Source organism: Phalacrocorax aristotelis, chromosome 3, assembly GCF_949628215.1.
Source record: "Phalacrocorax aristotelis chromosome 3, bGulAri2.1, whole genome shotgun sequence".
Lineage (NCBI taxonomy): Eukaryota > Metazoa > Chordata > Aves > Suliformes > Phalacrocoracidae > Phalacrocorax > Phalacrocorax aristotelis.
The window spans coordinates 72,401,133-72,420,358 of NC_134278.1; the positions used below are offsets into that span (position 1 = coordinate 72,401,133).

The window sequence follows — 19,226 nt, forward strand, 5'->3', positions numbered from 1 at the left end:
AAGCTCGCTTCAGAAGAACATGGTCATTAACGGTAATCAAAACTTCGCTTGCAGCACTGCTGAATGTGGCTAGCTTCAGGGATGCACTGCTGAAGCTTTGCTCCTGTTTTGTCTGTTTATGCCACCATTCTGCTCACACACCTAAATGCACCGGCGGGTGTGCCCAGTACACAAAGCCATGCAGCGCACAGGCTTTTGGTACACCAGCAAGTATTTGTCTAATGTGACACTGCAAATCTGCTTTCTGCATTTTAGAAAATGTCTACGTCATTTCTTAGAAGAAGAAATACTTGTTCCAGAAACCTGAGTTTGTATCAGGCAGATCCAGAAATACAAGAAATTGAAAGCTTTTTCAGAGAGGAACTTCTTTCTTTTCCCCCTCATGATATGAATATAAAAGATGGTGTCAGAGGAGGCACTTGAAAAGAAGGCTCCTATTATATTAGCAGAAACAAGATGGAAAACAGCAGTTGGAGGTTTACAAAATGCTAATTGGATTACATTTTATTTTACAACGTAGACTGACTAACTGCTGAGGTGATGCTCTGGCAACATGATATTCATGTAACAATCTATACAACTCCAAAATAATTACAGAATGACTTTATTGAACACTGCATCAAAGCCCAGAGGTAATATAAACAATTCAAACATGTAATTCACTTTGGAGTTATATGAATTAGTACTTCCAGCTATAAAAAAAAAAGCAAACCCACAGTATAATTACAACAGTTCCCTCCAAGGGTTTGGGAAGTTATATAACAATTTACTTGTCAGTTCAAACTGAGTTTTTTTCTTTTGTTCGATAGTTAAAGAAGATGTCAAGAACCATTGTGAATGAAATGGAGAAAAAAAGCAAGTTTATCCCAAAATGAATTTGCATTACAGATGACGACTGTCAAGCAGCTCTGCAGGGTAGGTCTGCCAGTCTCAGGTGGCCTGACAAAAGCCCAAGCTTCCATCTTCAGTGGTGGTTTTGTCTCTAGGTAGACCTTTGCACCATTTAAAAAAAAAATAGGCTGGATAATTACTTGCAGTGTCAACAAAAGCCTAAATCATTCCAGTTTTACTAAGCCAAATCCAGTATAATTTTGTCCATTTGCCAAAAATTTCCCAGCCCAGGTACAAATTGCCCAGACAAATAACTCGTGTCAGATACACATGTTCCCAGAAAGCAATCCATTATCTTCACAACTTCGCAAGTAAGTGACCCCTGTCCTTAATCATGAGAGGGGCCAGAAGTGGGTACCAGAACTGGCTTCTTTCTGAGCAGACACTAACCTGTGGTCAGATAGTGTTCCATGTTTATCAGGTGAATGAGGCCAACCAACACTGATAAAACTGGTAAGATCGTGAAGGTAATGAAACATTCGCTGATGCCACGCATCTCTGTATAGCATCACATCTTCCCAGTGCAACCTCTCTATTTTTTTCCCGTCCAACTGAGACAGAATTATAAGAATTTTAAAAATGGCTTACTGGGTCAAAGCAATAGCCCATTTGGCTCATGAGCGGTGGAAGATGCTTGTTAGGCACTGGCAAACCTGAGTAGTGTCAGCAGTCCATTCCTCTCCAGTATCTTTCCTCCTCCTCCTCCAGTGTCCCCTGTCATGGTTCAGCCCCAGTCAGCCAACTAAACACCACGCAGCCGCTTGCTCACTCCCCCCACCCCTGTGGGATGGGGGAAAGAATTTCAAGAGCAAAAGCAAAAAGAAGTTGTGGGTTGAGGTAAGAACAGTTTAATAATTACAATAAAATAATAATGATTATTGTTATTATTATAGTAATAACAATAATGATAATATAATGAAAAGGAGAAGGGAAAAAGGGAAAAAAATAGAAACACGAACGATACAGCCGCTCACCACCTGATGACTGACGCTGCCCATCCCTGAGCCGCAATTGCTGCTTCCCTCCCCCAGCCAGCTCCTCCCAGTTAACATACTGAGCATGACATTACATGGTATGGAATACCCCTTTGGTCAGTTTGAATCCGCTCTCTTAGCTGTGCCCTCTCCCCTCCCAGCTTCTTGTGCACCCGGCCAAGCATGGGAAGCTGGAAAAGTCCTTAACTAGTACAAGCGCTACCCAGCAACAACGAAACATCTGTGTGTTATCAACATTGTTTTCATACTAAGTCCAAAGCACAGCACTGTGCCTGCTGCAGTGAAGACAATTAACTCTATCCCAGCTAGAACCATGACACCCCCCAAGATTGCATATGTGATGTTAGAAGGCACATCCTTGCCTGTTGCCTAAAGAATTTCTTACACAACCTGCTATACTAAGAAATTCCAGAATTTTATTACCCACCATGCATTTCATTTTTAGCTCATCTTCTACTGTTTCCAGAAAATACCTGTTCTCACATTGCGGGTTTCATGGTGGCAGACCAGATAGTTGAGTCACCAGCTTTGAGATCTTCTTAGATCCTTCAGATGCCTCTTTTTAACTCTTTTTAACAGGTTTGTCACCTGCCATGGCCTATTTACAAACTCTAAGGCCACTAAGATATACCATATTCCAAACCTGACTTCAGGAATTGCTGCACAAAATCTCATTCCAAACAAGTATCAACTTACTCTTACTCATTTTTAAAGCAATTACAACAGAGAATTGATAACACAAAGATATATCAGCAGAAAACAAGACTGAAAGATGAAAAAGCGAGATAAAATAAATTACTAGTTAGCCTCCTTCTTCCCCAGCTAAACCACACAGATCCAGTTATGCAAGATCCACCTGCACAGTGTAGTGACACTGGACAGAGGCCAGCTTTTGGAATTAACCAACTCTAAAGCAGACCAGACAGCATGATCTTCTCTATGGGTCACTGAAAATGCACTGGAAACCACAAGCCATGTAAGGGTGATGTTTGTTTGTTTTCAAAGTTTGAAAGCCATATAGCTGCAGTGGAGCACTGAAAATAAGGCAGAAGAAGAAACACAAGATTCTTCTGTTGTATTTTCATTAAGCAACTAATTTAATTGAAAAAGGATGACTTCCCCCATGTGTCCCCCTGTGTGTCCCCTCCCCCCCCGCACTGCCCCAAACAATGAATTTCATCTGTTTGGCAGCTGATATATTTGGAAGAATAAGTTAAAATGTGTTCTCTAATGATTCAACATCCCTAAGTACCAAAATAAATTGAAAACATAAGCATGGAGCACAATCAGCAAAAGGAGACTGGTCGTAGACACAGTCCTCAAACTTATTAAGACTAAAGAAAAGCATTACTAGGCAGTGTCTACCAAAGTTAATGGTTCCTGATGTGTCCCACAAAACAGATCTGTATAGCCAATATCAAAACTTCTAATGATTTTTCTGTGAAGTACTGCACCCTTACAAATATAAAAAGAGCTCAGTCCAAAGCATAGTGAAGTCTCCCTGTTACTTCTCAGATCAGGTTCTATTACAAGATACTACGGCTATGCATACAGCAAATTGAAACTATGATAATATCAATAGTTTGATAGCAACCTAAGAAAGTTACAAAGAAAAGGTCAAAGATCGAGTTTTCAAAGTTTTGGCTGCATCCTGTCAACACATTTTATTTTGCTCCTTTTACACCTTGCACCTGATTTACCTTCCTACAACAGCAGCTGACAGCTGAGCAAAACCTACATCTACAATCTACTGCACAAGATTCCCCACCAAAGAGAGTGCAGAACCAGATTTATTTCAGGTATGAGAAGAGTCAAACAGGTTGATAAAGAGCAGATGCTCTGTTCTCTCCGCAGTTTCAGGTGGTCACCGAAGTCAGGCAGCCTCTGGAGATCTGAGCAGGACTCCTGGCTGTCAACACTCCGCAACACTCACTATATGCAAGCGATGGCAGCTCCATCTCCTCTCAGGGATGAAGCAGGTGAGAGGGAATCACCCTACCAAACAGAAAATTGCTTGGGGAGGGGGTACAACTAACACCTGCTAGATTAACTAAATCTTTTCCTTCCCCCCTTTCTTAACATAGCATACTTTTCAACCTCCTCTTCATTCTTAGAATCACAGAATGGTTTGGGTTGGAAGGGACCTTTACAGGTCATCTAGTCCGACCCCCCTGCAGTGAGCAGGGACATCTTCAACTAGATCAGGTTGCTCAGAGCCCCGCCCAGCCTGACCTTGAACGTGTCTAGGGATGGGGCATCCACCACCTCTCTGGGCAACCCGTGCCAGTGTTTCATCGACACCAACCAGTGTTTCACCCTCTTGCTTTCCTCTGCAGTTCACAACTTGTTCACCTCTTCCGGGACCAAAATTAGATACAGTGCTTTACCTTGTCACCCTAGTGCCAAAGAGAACTGAACAGTTACCCTTCATATCTTGCAGACATCCACTGTAAATACATCTCAGGATGGCATTTATCAAGAATCAAAGCATATGGGAGCGTTGCTGGTATAGAGAGGGGTGCAGAACATAAAGCCATCACTCTTTCTTCTTTATCCTACATGAGTGTATGCGGATTAAAACAGAAAAAGAACAGGAAGACCCTCATAAGTTTTCTTGTGAAAAGCAGTATTTTCGTCTCTAACTTCTAAAGGTCATCACACTGTGGAAGTTGACTTACTGGTATGCACCTATGTCATAACAAGAGGAAGGAGATAAATTGTGTAAGGACATAGTGCACTGACACTAGTATTCCTTCAGGGAACTAGCACGATTTCAGGAAGGTGAAGAATTTTGGTGTCACTTCAATTACCCAGTTTTTCACTGGAAGGTTTTCCATATAATACCAAAAAACCCTTAAGCTGCAGAATTTGTGCAAGCCAGATTTTAACTCCAGAGTAGCTTCACATTATATGTATATATATCTTGGATCTGTAAAGTTTAAAACTGCTGTTTTTCCTCCTGAACCCAGGGTTTTGTACTCCCTGTGATGTGCTCAGAACACACTGGCACAGTTATTCTCTGTTTAAGTAGTAAATCCTATCACATCCAACCTACATGTTTATATTGGATAGTTAAAAAATGAGAGATATTAAGTAGCTAAGCCTGGTTTTAAAATTTTTATAATACATCATGGCACTGGTGTTCCCCCAAGTAACATAACTACTTTACAGTAGTTTCTCTCCTTCCAATGCAATATTCACGAATTCACACCGGGAGCCAATAATATTGGATTTGAATGTGGTGAGTGGTAGACTAAATAATTTATTCCTCTGTATGCGCTTGTCTTTCCTCACATTAAGGTTTAAAATTTTTGTACCTACTGTGGTTGACTATCTATTAGGCTGCAGCTAGTGCAACAACTCATGGTTTCACCAGTGCCAAGGATCTGTCATACTGTGTTTCAGTTTGCCCTCCTGCCCTTCACTTTAGGGCCCCTTTAGTAGTTTCACATTTTATTTTAATGTCTCCAGCATGCTTGTCTTTTCCACTGCACTTAGTGCAGGCACTTTGTAAGTCAATTGCAGTATGAAATAAAGGTTGTTTATAGCCATAACTGGATATTAATTTGTAAAACAGGCCAGTTCTGCTGGACTCTAACCCACACACGCGTTAGTGATGAGCTGACTCCAAGGTGCTCTTGCTCCACATGCTCAGAGCAACTCAAAGGGACTGAATTTCCATCACAGCTTCTGCAGGTTATTGATTCAAATCTAGTTCATGACAATGTGTTACCACCTGGAAGGAACAACACCAAGAGGCACCTACAGGAAGGACAATGTGCTGCTGGCCAACTCTTCCAGAAGAGCCAGTACACAGCCAAAAATCCCAGTGTCATCTAAAATTACTCAAAGGCCCAGGATACCTCCCCCAATTGACCATGGTCCATGGCTGAGTCACAAGTAGATCCTGTGGTGTTGGAGATGCCACCTGTTGGAGGCAGCAATGGTTGAGGCCCAGCATCAAACGTTCCCATTTCACCCTTCTGCAATCTGAAATTATTAATCTGGCTTGCTCAGGAAAACAAACCTTATTCCTGCTGACCAATGCAGGACTCCTTTCCATTTCCATGGAGGGAGCTTCTCTCTGCATCTACTCAAAATCCCCAATGGCACCACTGCAGCAAAGGTCTCCACACTCCCCCAGGACGCTGGGGTGCCACGGATGCTGTCCTGAGAATTACCTATTCATACCCACACTGCCCTGTCCTTACATTACTAGCCCAAACTCCTCCTTCACCTGACTTACCATGATACCACCACTCTCACACAGACCCCTTCAGCCCAGGCAAGACACCCTGTCCTGTTTGCCTGATGCTTTAACTCTACTGTTGACCACTCATAGGTGAGTTCACAATCTCATTTTTGATTAAAGCTCACAGCCCTTATTAGAGTACTTCTCCACTGTTTACTGTGTCCTGAACAAGACTTTATAGTTTTGTAAAGCCTGAGTAGAAAAATGCCAGGACCTACCAGCTTGTCTTCAAAATCATGAGGCTTTCAAAATAATACTAGAATTTTTACTTGGTGTTTTTTTCAGTTTTACAAGCCTCCACAGCATCCCAAGTTCCAGGTTTTCAAGCTTTTTTTCTTCAAACATTGTAGCTAAAAAAAACCCCTTTTTTTTCAGGTCAGCTGAGATTCCTTCAGAACTACTTAATGGTTACAATTCAGGATTTAAGAACAGCATCAACAAATATAAGACTCGTGGTAAAATCATTACTGTTACTCAACTGGGTCAGAAGGCTTAGCAACATCAACCAAATCAGTTTGTCACTTTCAAAAGATATCCTGTCATGCTACCCCTATCCAGAATGGCAGAGTTTTTCCACTGAAGGTTTAGGTCATCCACTGCACCTGTAATTCAACTTCAGTATTATAACCCAGCACTTCCTAATAAAAAGATAACAAAGGTGGCCCTGATTGAGTGAGTATGATTGAGTGGTTATGACTTCCTCCTGTGCTATGTTAGTTTATGAATACCTTCCTATCATGGAAAGAAGGGGAAGAAGGAGGGGAATGTATCGGACAGCTGGAAATTTAAAACTGTAATCTGTAGGAGATATTCATATGCTGTGAAATAATCTGCATGGATGCTTGGCAGGTAAACAAAAATAAACTCAGAACGGATTATGTCCTAAATTTCAGTGAAAGTACAGAGCTCTGCTAGCTTCAGAAGTGGGGGCACTAATGCCTTGGATGGTATTTTAGCTATGGTATGCGACGTAGAACAAAACCTACAGGTTGTAAAATTGGTGATATCAGAATTTTTCTATTTTGTGTAAGAGTGGATAAGCTGCTGTGTTAATGCCAGAGGCGAGCAAAATTCACCTTTAACTACGTACATAGCCTGACAAGTACAAACCAAAAGATGAGATACTTTCCCAGCATTTTGAAATTACATGGATAAAAAGTACAGACTACTGTCATTCACAAAACCTGCATCCCTCTTGTCTCTCAAAGTCTTTCAAAATTGAGAGGCTGAAAATGTCAGGTTTAGTAAAAAGCTAATTCACCACTGTTGAAAATTTGCAGGATGTCAGCATGCACAGCATCCCTCTTCCTGTGACAGGCAATCTGGCTTTAATTACCCAAGTCTCTGAACTGTCCATTAATGATCAGTCAGGCTCCCCATAGCAACACCTTTCTGATATACTATGAACTGAAGAAGTGTTGAAAAAAAAAAAAGTAATCATCTTATCTAGTTTGGTAAGTAACAGAATAAAATTATTTGTTGTCCTGAAGATTCTTGATCAGTAAATTAATATGAATTTTAAAAACCAGAAATTAGTATTCCAGTACTGTGCAAATATTTTTACGAGCCAGTTCAGACTTAACAGTACAGATTCAGTTCTAGCTTTTGGCAATATTTTACTTTTTGGTAATACTAGTGTGCTATATCATTCACCACCTGTAGCTTCAGCAGGATTCCAACCAATTATGAACAACAGACAATGGGAAAATCTTCTGGAAACATCAGATTTTTTTTCAGATTCCCTTGGGATACTGTCATTTATAAGGAAGGAGAACACAATTTAAAAAGAACATAAAATAATTACTCTCAATATTTCTACAATTATTTTACACTGACTTTAATAAACTGAGGGAAGTGGAGAAATATTTTGTGTTTTTTAAAATCACAGTATTTTATTGACTGTACTAGGCTCAAAAGCTCAGTTTTACAGTAAAACAGTACTTCAAACTATAAAGGGGATCTTTGTAGTCAAGCCACTTACTGAATTCTCTCTTAATACTTTGATTTTATCAGCAAGGTATTGAGTCTAGTAACCACAGGCAGTTGCTTACTCTATTTCAGCATTTCTTAATTATCACCGTTTTTGCTAGCTGAAAACTTTCACATTGCACAATCTCTCATAAACAACCCTTCATTCTACAAGCAGGATAGAGTGCTTTTAATCACTGAAATCTCCTTCCGCGCTGCCCTAGATGAATTGCTTCAAAGATTATCCACCGTTTGTTTTCAAAGAGCTAAAGAGAATTTCAACTCTATCAAAAATCACACAACACTACTATTCATGCTCTTAATATCCCTAATAATCATGTACCTAAAAGGAAACAAATCTTGCTTGTTTTCTGGTGGTGGGTTTTTGTTTTTTTTTTTAAAAAAAATCAAGCACTTCATCCCTAACAAATCAATCACTTAAGAGTGTAGAGTGATGGATGGGTAAAACCATGTTCTCAAAAAAGATGGGTAAAACTAAAACACAAGTTCAAATGAAACAGGAAGTACCCACTGTAAAAAAAGAAGCAAGAGAAGAATGCACAGCTCTTGGCTGTTATCTTAGCACTGTTATCAAAAGAATTGGAAAAAATAAAGCTGACACAAACCTGATGAACATAAAACCTCAGTGTAACGGGGCAATGCTGCCATCAACTTTTAGTAAGATTTAAAGTAAAATAAAACAACAACAAAAAAATCTGCTCGGCAATGGAGGGTGACAAGGACTGGGTATGGTACATACCAAAGACCACTCAAGGATTCTGCTATCTTTCCCCATAGTCTTGATCCATAAGGAAAATATGAACAATTATCACATAAATACTAGGCAAGAACAGTAAAAAGGATATTTATCCACTTTCCAGCTTCAAACCGATAACTAGCAGATCACACTTACTTTGTGTTTGCATTTTATTTCTTTTCTTTTTGACCTCATCCTGACACACATCCATTTTTGCATTCACTTAAAGCTTTGAAGCACTGTCACACACATGCTAAGCATAGGGCTTTGCTGACACCTAAACAGCTGCCAAAAGACATTGGGTCCATGACAGGCACCCCATGGGAAAACTGTCAAGAAAAGAATAGATGACCTGAATGTAATTTATCTGTCATCTATGCACACAGCTCCTTTACAGATATATATCAGCTGCACCAAAAGAGGGACGTATCCTGATGCTTGTGCCAACTTCTCAGTGGAAAAGCTATCAGACCTACTGTTGTTATTGATTGAGAAAGATTGCATTGTTCGTCCTCAAAGGTCAGCTTCACTGTCTTGGATAGAGAAAAAAATCTCAGGAAGTTTTTGCTAAGGAAATAGCTAGCCTGAATACTGGAACAAAATACACATGTTTTATTCGCTGAAATGCTCAGATATGAAATACATCAACTGAACACCATCAGTCACTAATGCACATCAATTTCACAAGTGTTTTTTAAAAACAGGCTAGCATCATCTATAGTCATCACTTAGACTACAAGCTACAGAGAAAGGATAAACAAATGATCACTTTACCAAAACCTTAAAATTGATATTATCAGATGTGTATAAAAAAAAAAAACCCAGAAGGTAGTGAGATAGACATTTGAACTAGGAAATTCAAGTGCTTTAACTTGAAGAGTTAATTTTTACTGACAGAGTAGGAGGTTATGTTTGGCTAAACTATATTCCCTTTTTATCTGTCACATACTAACACCAGCAAGACCAGAGGTGTGCTAGGGTTACTGGAGGTTGCATCTACCTGCAGAGAAGCACACACAGATGTGTCTTAGAACTTGTGAAAATCTAGGATTAGTCAATCTCTGGTCAAGTCTTTGGTGCCTAAGGACCAAAGAAGACCAGCCTAGGCCAGCCACATTACCTTCATGCCACTGGCATGGTAACCTTCAGACTGCTGGCAAGGGTAACCACTGCTAATCTTTAACAGTCAAGTAAACCTTTACTGGGGAAAAACTTGAAAAGCTGGCTCAACTGCCCTTAAAGGGAAAACCAGAACCACACCAGCAATGTTCATGTACAGAAGTGAGCAAAGCTTTCCTTCCCTGCCTGCACTCAGAAAATTGCTGCTGTCACCTTTATTAAAAAACAAACAAACAAAAAACCCGACCAAAACCAACACAAAACCCAAACACAAAAACCCCCATCCACAACAGCCCAGTACCCTGATCTCCTGAAACATGATGATGTTATTCCTTATTCAGAAACAAGTGCTATTTTCAGTCCTTCCCCTGGGAGAAAAACCACATAATATTTAAAAAAAAAACCCAAATGGAAGTTTTGGCACCTAGCCATGATGAAAAGCCAAAAGAGCTACAGTCTGGTGCATATCAACTGTTGGTGGCCTTCCACTACAGTTAACTACATACTGTTGATAGTAGCTACCAGTCATTTCAACCCCAGGTTCATTATCTCAATTTCTAGTTTTTAAGCATTTTTAGAGACATACATAAAATTAGAATCCTTTTGATTCTAAAACTTACTTCCTAAACCTACCAAATCCCCCTGTCATGTTTTCATTTCATTCAGGGCATGCCATAATTCCCTCTGATGAATACAGCGGGCATTAGGAAAACGTTGGAGAGCTTCACATCCACATAGGACTGACCACAGCTGAATGCAGCAGGGCAAAGGTATGCTTTCCAGGGTAACTGACTGCCAGGATTGAAAGAAACAGATCAAGGGCTTTTTCATCTGTGCATTACATGTGCTACTAAAGAAAGGTGCATCATGTCATCCATGCATTGTGAGGATCACAACTGAAAATACTATTTGTAACGAAATATTTAAAATCTGGGACTCGGGATTTATTTCTTCTGACACCTTTTTATATGTCAGATTAAACCATTCATTGACCTTAACCATCTATTCATTTAAATGTAGACAGTTATCTAGCCAAATGAATAGAGGCTACCTGAAAGATAATGACAATTACAGTGAATTTAGTTTCACTCACATAGGCAGAGCTCACAGTTCAGAGCTTAAACTGTAGGAGGCAAAATATTTGTACTTAGTCAATAATGCAATGCGTGAGATTTACAAAGCAAGTATGTCTCTGTGCAAAACATGACCCTAAGCAAATACCAGGAATTATCTCCCCTTTTACCAATCCCCACCCATATTTTGATTAGAAGAATGAAAAACAAAGCAAAAAAAACCACCCGAGAACAAGCAGGCTTGCCCACATGTTGTCCAAGGGATGATCAAGATGTGTGCATCCGTATTTTATCAGTGTTTCTAGTCACAGGCAAGTACTTCAAAAAGCAAAATACCTGTAACTTACAAAGCTATAGCCTGTTATCCCACTGAGCTATTCACCAAGCTTTCAGGAGTGGGGATGATTACAGAGGAAGCACAAAAACTTTACTGACTGTAAGCAGCTAATCAGAGAGTACCTACACAATCAATCAGCTGGCCTTGCTACAGACAGCTGAGCTGCAGCTGAATGAAGCTGTGTCAACAGAGCCCAAAATTACATGTTTAGATAGGCAAAAGAAATTTTTGTCATGTAAACAGGAAAGCGTCTGGGTTGGATAAATCTGTCCAACTGCTACTGCCCATTGGAGGATAGCTCTCATCCACAGCAGCGTTCATTGGTAACACAATTCCTGAAGTAAAAGGACCAAAATCTGAATAAAGTTTTCAAGGTTAAAAATTCTTCTCTAAAGATTACAGCCTCTTCCTTACTGGCACAGCTACGCATTTCTGAATGCTAATGAAAACATGAAAAATACAGGTCCAGAATAGCATTGCTTTAGTGTTCTGAGCTGGGTGTTCACTGTGGAGACCTGACAAACATAATACTTTACTCCATGCAAGCTGTTGTACTTCTGGGGAAGAGAAGCAGATGGTACCCAAATAACAAAAATACATCTTTCAAGAGCACGAGAGGGTACTAGATAAGTGAGTAATGATGAACTTAACAGGTTGATTTTGTCAATTCTGTCTACAGCCATTTGGTTTTGTACTATGTATGAAGAAAAAGTGAGTAATCTGTTTTGAGAGGAAGATAATCAGATGTACATCATCCCTCTAAGTGAGCTGTCTAAACTTTAAAAGTAACAAATTTCCACATATCAGCTGAAAATTACAGTTCTCACGTGCACACAGAGTTTGCAGCAAAAAGGTGAAGAAACCCAGATTATTGTAGCTTGTTTTCATTGATAACTAAGCTATGTTGAATCGCATTCCACATTACCCGTCTTATGCTGACCAAAAGCCAACTCTTTGACCACGCTGACGCACACATGTGGTTGAGCATTTAAACTCAAGGCCTGGTGGCTCAAGCTTTGATTTCATGGTCAGTCTGAACAGAGATGAGCAAGGACTATCATCAGAGAGAGTGGCTCTTCACCCCCACCCCATCTCCAACTACTCACTCTCACCTGTTGCACCAGCCCATTCATGGTGGGCGACACCAGAAAAATAATGTGTCTGAAAACAAAACTAAGACAGACACATTTTCAGGTAACTGCTCTAGTTCACCCACATCAGGTCAGCGGGAATCCTGCACTGCTGAGACAAAAACAACCCTTTCATCAGAAGGCTCTACTTTTTGGCTAGAAGTTACCCTTTCATGGGGACTTCTTAAAACAGGTAAAATTTCTACTTAAATACCAGTAGGGCTTGCTTATGAAAGCATTCAGGCATGTAAGTTCCGTTAAAACAATACTACTTGAAAAGTTTAATATTAAAGAAAGCCATAGACTATATTATCTACATTAATATATAATCTATAGAATTAGGAGTTCATATACATAATCACAGTATCTCCACCCCCCTTTCTGCTCTGGTTTTTTACAAGTAACAGTGAGAATTCTGCACAATTTGGAAAGGAAACTTTCAGAAAAGCTGGACCTTCAAGTGTTGCAACTGCACAGAATAAAGATTTCAAAACCACGGTTAGTTCTACCTGAATACCTCAATAAGATACTACACTGTACCCACAGAAGTAAAGTGAGTCTGGAAAAATTAGAACATGGCAAGAAAACTGTTTTTTTTGTTGTGGTTGTTTTGGGTGTTTGTTTTTTTTTTGTTGTTGTTTTTGAGTTACAATAATATTCTTGTCTGGAAAGACAGAAACAGGATAGTACCAAACCACGTTTTAAAGAAGAATCCAACACAAGGTAAAACAACAAAAAAAGAGACCCTAAATGCCTGCACTTCCACGTCTTTCCCTTGAAGAAACCATCACAATGCTGGTCCTCACCTGAAATGTCACGAGATGCTATGATGACGATGAGGGAAAAGTCAATGCTGCACAGTCACATGTGATGGGAACAGTGTACCCTATCCCTATAAAAGGACTCATTACGCATATTCATTAAATATCTTACTGCTCTGCTTGAAAGCATTGCCCGTGTTCTAGGAACTGCTGCCAGCAAAAAGGCCATCTTCACTTGCCTTATTAGCTCCAACAGCAGTCTTATTTTTGCACAAATGTGCTGACAGACAAAATGTCACTAAAATCCTGTTTCCCCTTGACTCAATGACAAAAATTCCATTAGTTTAACCACAGAGATTTAACCCATGTTGCTTACAAATGCCTGAAAACACTGGGGGGGAAAGTCAGAATGGCCAAGTGCTGCTGATATAAACTCAGAGTTGCTTTGCACACAAGCAAGCATACAATTAGTTAAAAATCAAAACAAAAAAAGCCAAGAAGAAAGCAAATGCAAAATAACAGCAGCTCACCTTTTGAGGGGGTGGTCCGTGGTCATCCAAATAAGTGGAATTTCCTAAAAAAAGAAGAAGGATGGAGATTAAGTCATCTACTGCAACTTCAAAACTTGCCAATTCATGGAACCAGTGTATCTCTATCCCACTTTTTCTGTGGTGCCAAATAAGGAAAATAAATACCTTCTCCATTATTTTTTAATTAACAGAACTAATTTGTTTTGGCTACATTTGTAATAAAAGATTAGATGCACATTGTCATTTTAGCAAAAAACTAAATGGGCCAAGGCAGCTCTAATTAAATAATCACAGCATTCAATTATTTGCATGACAAAAACTATCAGCTGCATCCTTGTACATTTTAAGCAAGTGAGCAGTTAACCTCAAAGTGATTTCTTAAATAATAAAGTATCAAAGGCCTTCATCAGATTTTGGTCTGATGGAGTTGACAAGCATTCACTTCTCTCTCTTCTAACATGGATTTTCCCCGATCTCCAAGTTACTTTTTTGTTCCCAAACAGACTCAATTGAATGGGAATTGTATTCTGATGTAATTACGCTTGCCCTTTCATGATGCTCTTCTAATTCAGATGAAAAGCTTCAGGAAAAAAAAACCACGCAGAAAAGCTTCTAGAATTTTTAAGTACTCCCTTCTTAGTTAGCTACAATCAAAAAGGCAACAATGTCAGACTTTTTACCTGTTACACACACACACACTAATATATATGATATGCCCTCCAACACACCCCCATAGGCTGTCTTCCCTGGAACCGTCCTTCCTGAACCCTTCTCCTGAAGGGTTAATCAGGACGTTTCCCAACACGTCCCAGCAGAAGATGAAACCTTGCAGCAAGCCTAAAAGTTCCCCTTGTGCCATACAGCCTCTCCTCTTAGTCATCCTCCTACCAAAGACAACAAAAATACCTCTGCTCTAACCTTACATCAGTACAGAGTATGAGAATCATGTTTACAACCGCTTACTAGATACCCGAACATCACATGGAGCACAATTGTAAAAAGCATGTTCCACTCATGAGCATCTCCGTTCCTGGGGTGTTCAATGGGCAGCAGGTACTGCCTCTGGGGCAACACAGGCCAGTGGGAGTAAAACATAATTCAGCACCAAAGAGCTCTTCTCCTGTCCATCTGGCCAAAAGGACACCATGTCATATCAGGTTTCGGAGTGCCAGAAAAACCAGAGATTTCCTCATCCAGGAAGCAGGAAGGAGAATTTTGTGTGGGAGCGTGATGAACTTCCATGTACAATAAAAAGTCAGGATTACTTTGCAGAAGTATTTTGCTTTCTGTTTTTTATATGCTTTTCTAATAGAGGTTATGAAGTTATGAAGACTTGAGTCAAAAGGCTTCCAACTCATCTATTGCCCAAACTCATTCTTTTACAGGCACACATACCTTGATCTTGCAAGAGTTTCCACAACTACAAAAGCCTGAACAGTAAATTTTCAATGGTCATGTGAAATAATGAATCATCTTCTGAAGCATACCAGAAACACATCTTTCTATACGTTTACCAAATACCCATCCTTCAAAACAATGTAGCTGATTATGTTAATGCCATAGATAATATGGCTGATTGCCTACATTCAGGATCATTTCTATTATCCATTCCTCTGGCACTATCCTAATTGCCAGGGAAGTAACTCAGTTCCCAGGCTGCTAACAGAGTTGGGTATGGCTTTCCAATAAAGTAGTTATTCCATACACAGTGAGATGGACTTGAAAAGAAGCATTTCAGGAAAACCCAGAGTTACACCTGGGAGGCAAGCAGGCAAAGCTCTGTTAGTGCCTCTCCCTTCACACTCATTCAGGTTTTAACTTTCTTGTAGGATCAGGCTAAGTAGTTCATAGCAACTTCCTCCTCTTCCTAATCAAGCTGAAAGGCTGCCACTGTTTTTGATAAAAATAAGTCTTACGGTTTTCTCATTGTGTCAGGAAAATCGTTTCATTTTGATCCATGCTAAAACAAACGATGCTTGCTAAAAAGCACTTTTGTTGTCTAAACAAGTTAACACATTAAAATTGCCAGAAACATCGTATGAAAAGTACTAACTTGTTAAAAAGAGTAACAAAACTTTGAGTTTTATAATTGATATTAAGGATACATTAAAAGTCACATATATTTGTGTTTCCCCGAAACATAGGCAGTTTATGCTTATCCAAATAACAAGGAATATTAACTACATATATATTAACTATATCTTAGTAGTCACGTATTATGGCCCATTTTGCTGTAGAAGAGGATTTAAATTACCACCTTCTATTGAGAAAATAGATCATTACAGGCATAGTTTGTACAGTGTCTTACAGAGCGGCATCAAGAGTGTCTGAGCTATATTACGGAAACCTTTTTGATATATTCTTAATTATAAAGAAGCCAGTAACAGCCCATTCCACCTTTCTGAATCAGTAATCCATGTTCTTAGTATGCATACTACATTTTCCTTCCTTTGTAATTTTTTAATGATTAAAATTTCACCAAATATCCCTGGCTGTGAACATGCATCTGTAGGTTTGATTTCTGCTCTCAATTTCCACCCCCTCCCCCCCCAGCACACTCTGGTTACTACTGTATCCACTTAAAAGACAACAGTACCATTGTGGCCCATTTTATAAAGGTCTTTTTCATGGCAGTTGCTTGCTGAAATCCAGAAGCAACTAATAGCGATAGAAACTAATTGCCAGACAGACACAAGTGATCAAGGAAATCAGGAGTACTGATTTGAAACCTAGTCAGAACAGCTTACAAATAAAGAACACAGGAAGGAAAGTTGCAGATGTTCCCCACTCCCCTACGCTGCCCCAGATGCCACGTGCTGAGCTAGTTCCCTTCCCCTGCTCAGTCTCCTACTTCTGCTCCTCAGGCATATGAGCCAGAGCTGATCTCAGCATCCACAGCATGCCACATCAATTCAACAGCCTGAATTCTTTTGGGCTCAATTTTAAAATGAGTATTTGTTTTCAGTAATAAAAGTGAAACCTTTTGCTGTATGAATCATACCATACCCTAAGTAAAAAAAAAACAACATTAAAATAACTCAACAAATCCAGCTGCAATGGAGTGGAACAGGGAGGCTCTGGGGGTACGCCAGCCAGTTCTTTAACCCCACGAAGGTCTACATGGGCTCTCACTGATCATCATGGCACAGAACTGGGCTTGCTCCCATTCTGCTTGCAAAACAGGGCCACACTACAGGAGCCTTAATGCACGCAGAGATATCCTGAAAAGCATGCACCTAGGTCAGAATATTTCTGCAGAAAACATGATGACTTTCTAACACAAGAAGAGGCCATGAAAAGCATATTAAGCATGACTCACGAGTTGGATATTTACAAATGTTATGAACTTAAGACAGGATGCTTCTTTCACACATAGGGGTACTTTTCAGAGAATACATATCAGACTAGCTTAGTTTAAATCCAAAAGAAAAAATCAGTATTATAAATATTACAACAACTGGAGAAATATCAAGGTAAAGACAATTATGAACTATTGTCTACTAAGAAACGACAAAGTAGTAAAAAAGGAGAGCTCCACAGTAAAACAGGGACTTAGGAATGAACACCATAAACACTTAAACCACTGTTCATAAGCTCAAGCATTTACTTGTAACTACATCAACACGACAAGCCTATCTACGATGGAGAACATTATTATGTGGCTTTTATATGCTCTGGCACAGACAGCATATGTTTGACATCACTCAGTGCCACAAGAAGAGAAGAGGCTTTCTGTGGTGGAAATGATAAAGGTCATCCATCCTCATCAAGAACCTAGTCTATTGCCCCAAAGCAACATCTGTCATTAAATTATTAGGATGACTTCTCTGAAGTCCTTTAATAAAGCTTTACTAAAGACATCATTGCTCTTCTCTGTTGCCCAACAAGACACTTTTTTTCCCCCACGGAGAGGAGTATTTATTCTTTAAAAATGAAGTATTCTGCCTTATAAGATATTCCGCCTTCCTGTAATAGCGTGAAAGTCTAAGGCGTTAAAAACAAGTCAGACAGAATAATCAATTCTCAAAACAGTGGTATTATGCATTCCACAAACATGCTCAACAGCACGCTTGAGCTGACTGAACAGTCTCCGTCAGGGGAAAAAAAAATAAAATTCATCTGTATTACAGAACATGGTGAATACATGGAAGCAGTCCAAATTTTCCATAATTTATTATCTTTGAGGTTAAGTGAATCAGCTGTATGCAAAATCTTTGGGGAAACCTAGCGGTTCTGTTCCTTTTTTCTTGGAATCACTGAAGTGTGGGGCTTTTCTTGAAACAAGCCAAATTTATACAGAGAATGATGGTCAGGCACCAGGATTAAGGATAAATATTACTATGTCTAGTTCAGAACCACAGAAAACAAGAATAACTGCAATCCTGGAAAAAAAACCTTTCTAAAAAATGACCAGGAAGTACATGGAGACGTGGTAAATGGGCTTATGTTTGAACTGAAGACCCTTTGATAGCAACCAAAACAGGGTCACTCCATTTGAACAATTTAGATATCATGTGGAAAAAATTGAGTAGAGATGGAGAAAGCCAACATGGAAAATGTGAGGTTTTGACTATTTTCCTGGAGCAGGGTTTTCCCTTGGTGGGAATCACAAGCAGCAGTCTAAGGGAACTGGGATTCAGCTACTGCCAAATTTGATGTGTCTTGTGAAAATCCTGCTTTGTTCGCTTCACTTGGTCACCATCTCAAAATTCCAGGCGCCAATACAACCTTTACTGGCATACCATTCCCTAGATCATCTGACGTCTAGAGGGAAGGAACAATTTAATAGTTGTCTGATGAGTCTCCTGGTCTGGAAATCAAGGCTTAGAAGGACAACTTCCCCACCAAGCATCCCTAATCATTAAGAACTGCACTTTTAAAATAAACGAGTGCCATTCAGTAATCAGAATAGGATTGGTTCTGCTCTGCTTCCAGACAAAAAAGATTATTTAAGCAAGACACACGAAAGCCACCCACAACCAAAATCAGCTCATGGCTCCCCAGTACCAGTTATCATTTTATTCTATGCTATTTCCTCGCTCTTTGCTTTCCACCACAAAAAATTTCCTGCTACAGATAACACTGGGGAGGCTCCACCAGTAGGAGCGTTAACTTGAACGGGACACCTGTGGCTGGTAGCATGTACCCAGGCCAGACAGGACTGCCAGAAACAATAGACTGGGGGTGGTTTCTGCAGCTTATTCTCATCCTCCTGCATTTTGTAAGTGTCTCTGTCTTCCCCCACCCCGATCCTTTATCTTCTTTCCTCCCAGTGGAGCAGTGGACATCCTCAGAAATTGCATACATTTTCACACGTCTGAAATAATAATATGTTCTTAGTCATCAAGTCATGGAGCACTTTGTGGTCCGAAGGCAGGAAAGGGGTTAGGGACTACAACTTGAAAACCAGTAG

At 39.8% G+C, this 19,226-nt stretch overlaps 1 protein-coding gene across 4 annotated transcripts in view; it reads right to left on the reverse strand.

Moving 5' to 3' along the window:
• UST (uronyl 2-sulfotransferase) overlaps positions 1-19,226 on the reverse strand; it is a 180,124-nt gene that overhangs the window by 95,782 nt on the left and 65,116 nt on the right. For all 4 annotated transcript variants that reach the window (XR_012659679.1, XM_075087975.1, XM_075087976.1 and 1 more), the window contains exon 2: positions 13,814-13,857. Coding sequence is in view for 3 of the 4 variants with exons in the window: in XM_075087975.1 (XP_074944076.1) it covers positions 13,814-13,857 (44 nt within the window). In the remaining variant the exon portion in view is untranslated. The remainder of the gene's footprint in view (positions 1-13,813; positions 13,858-19,226) is intronic.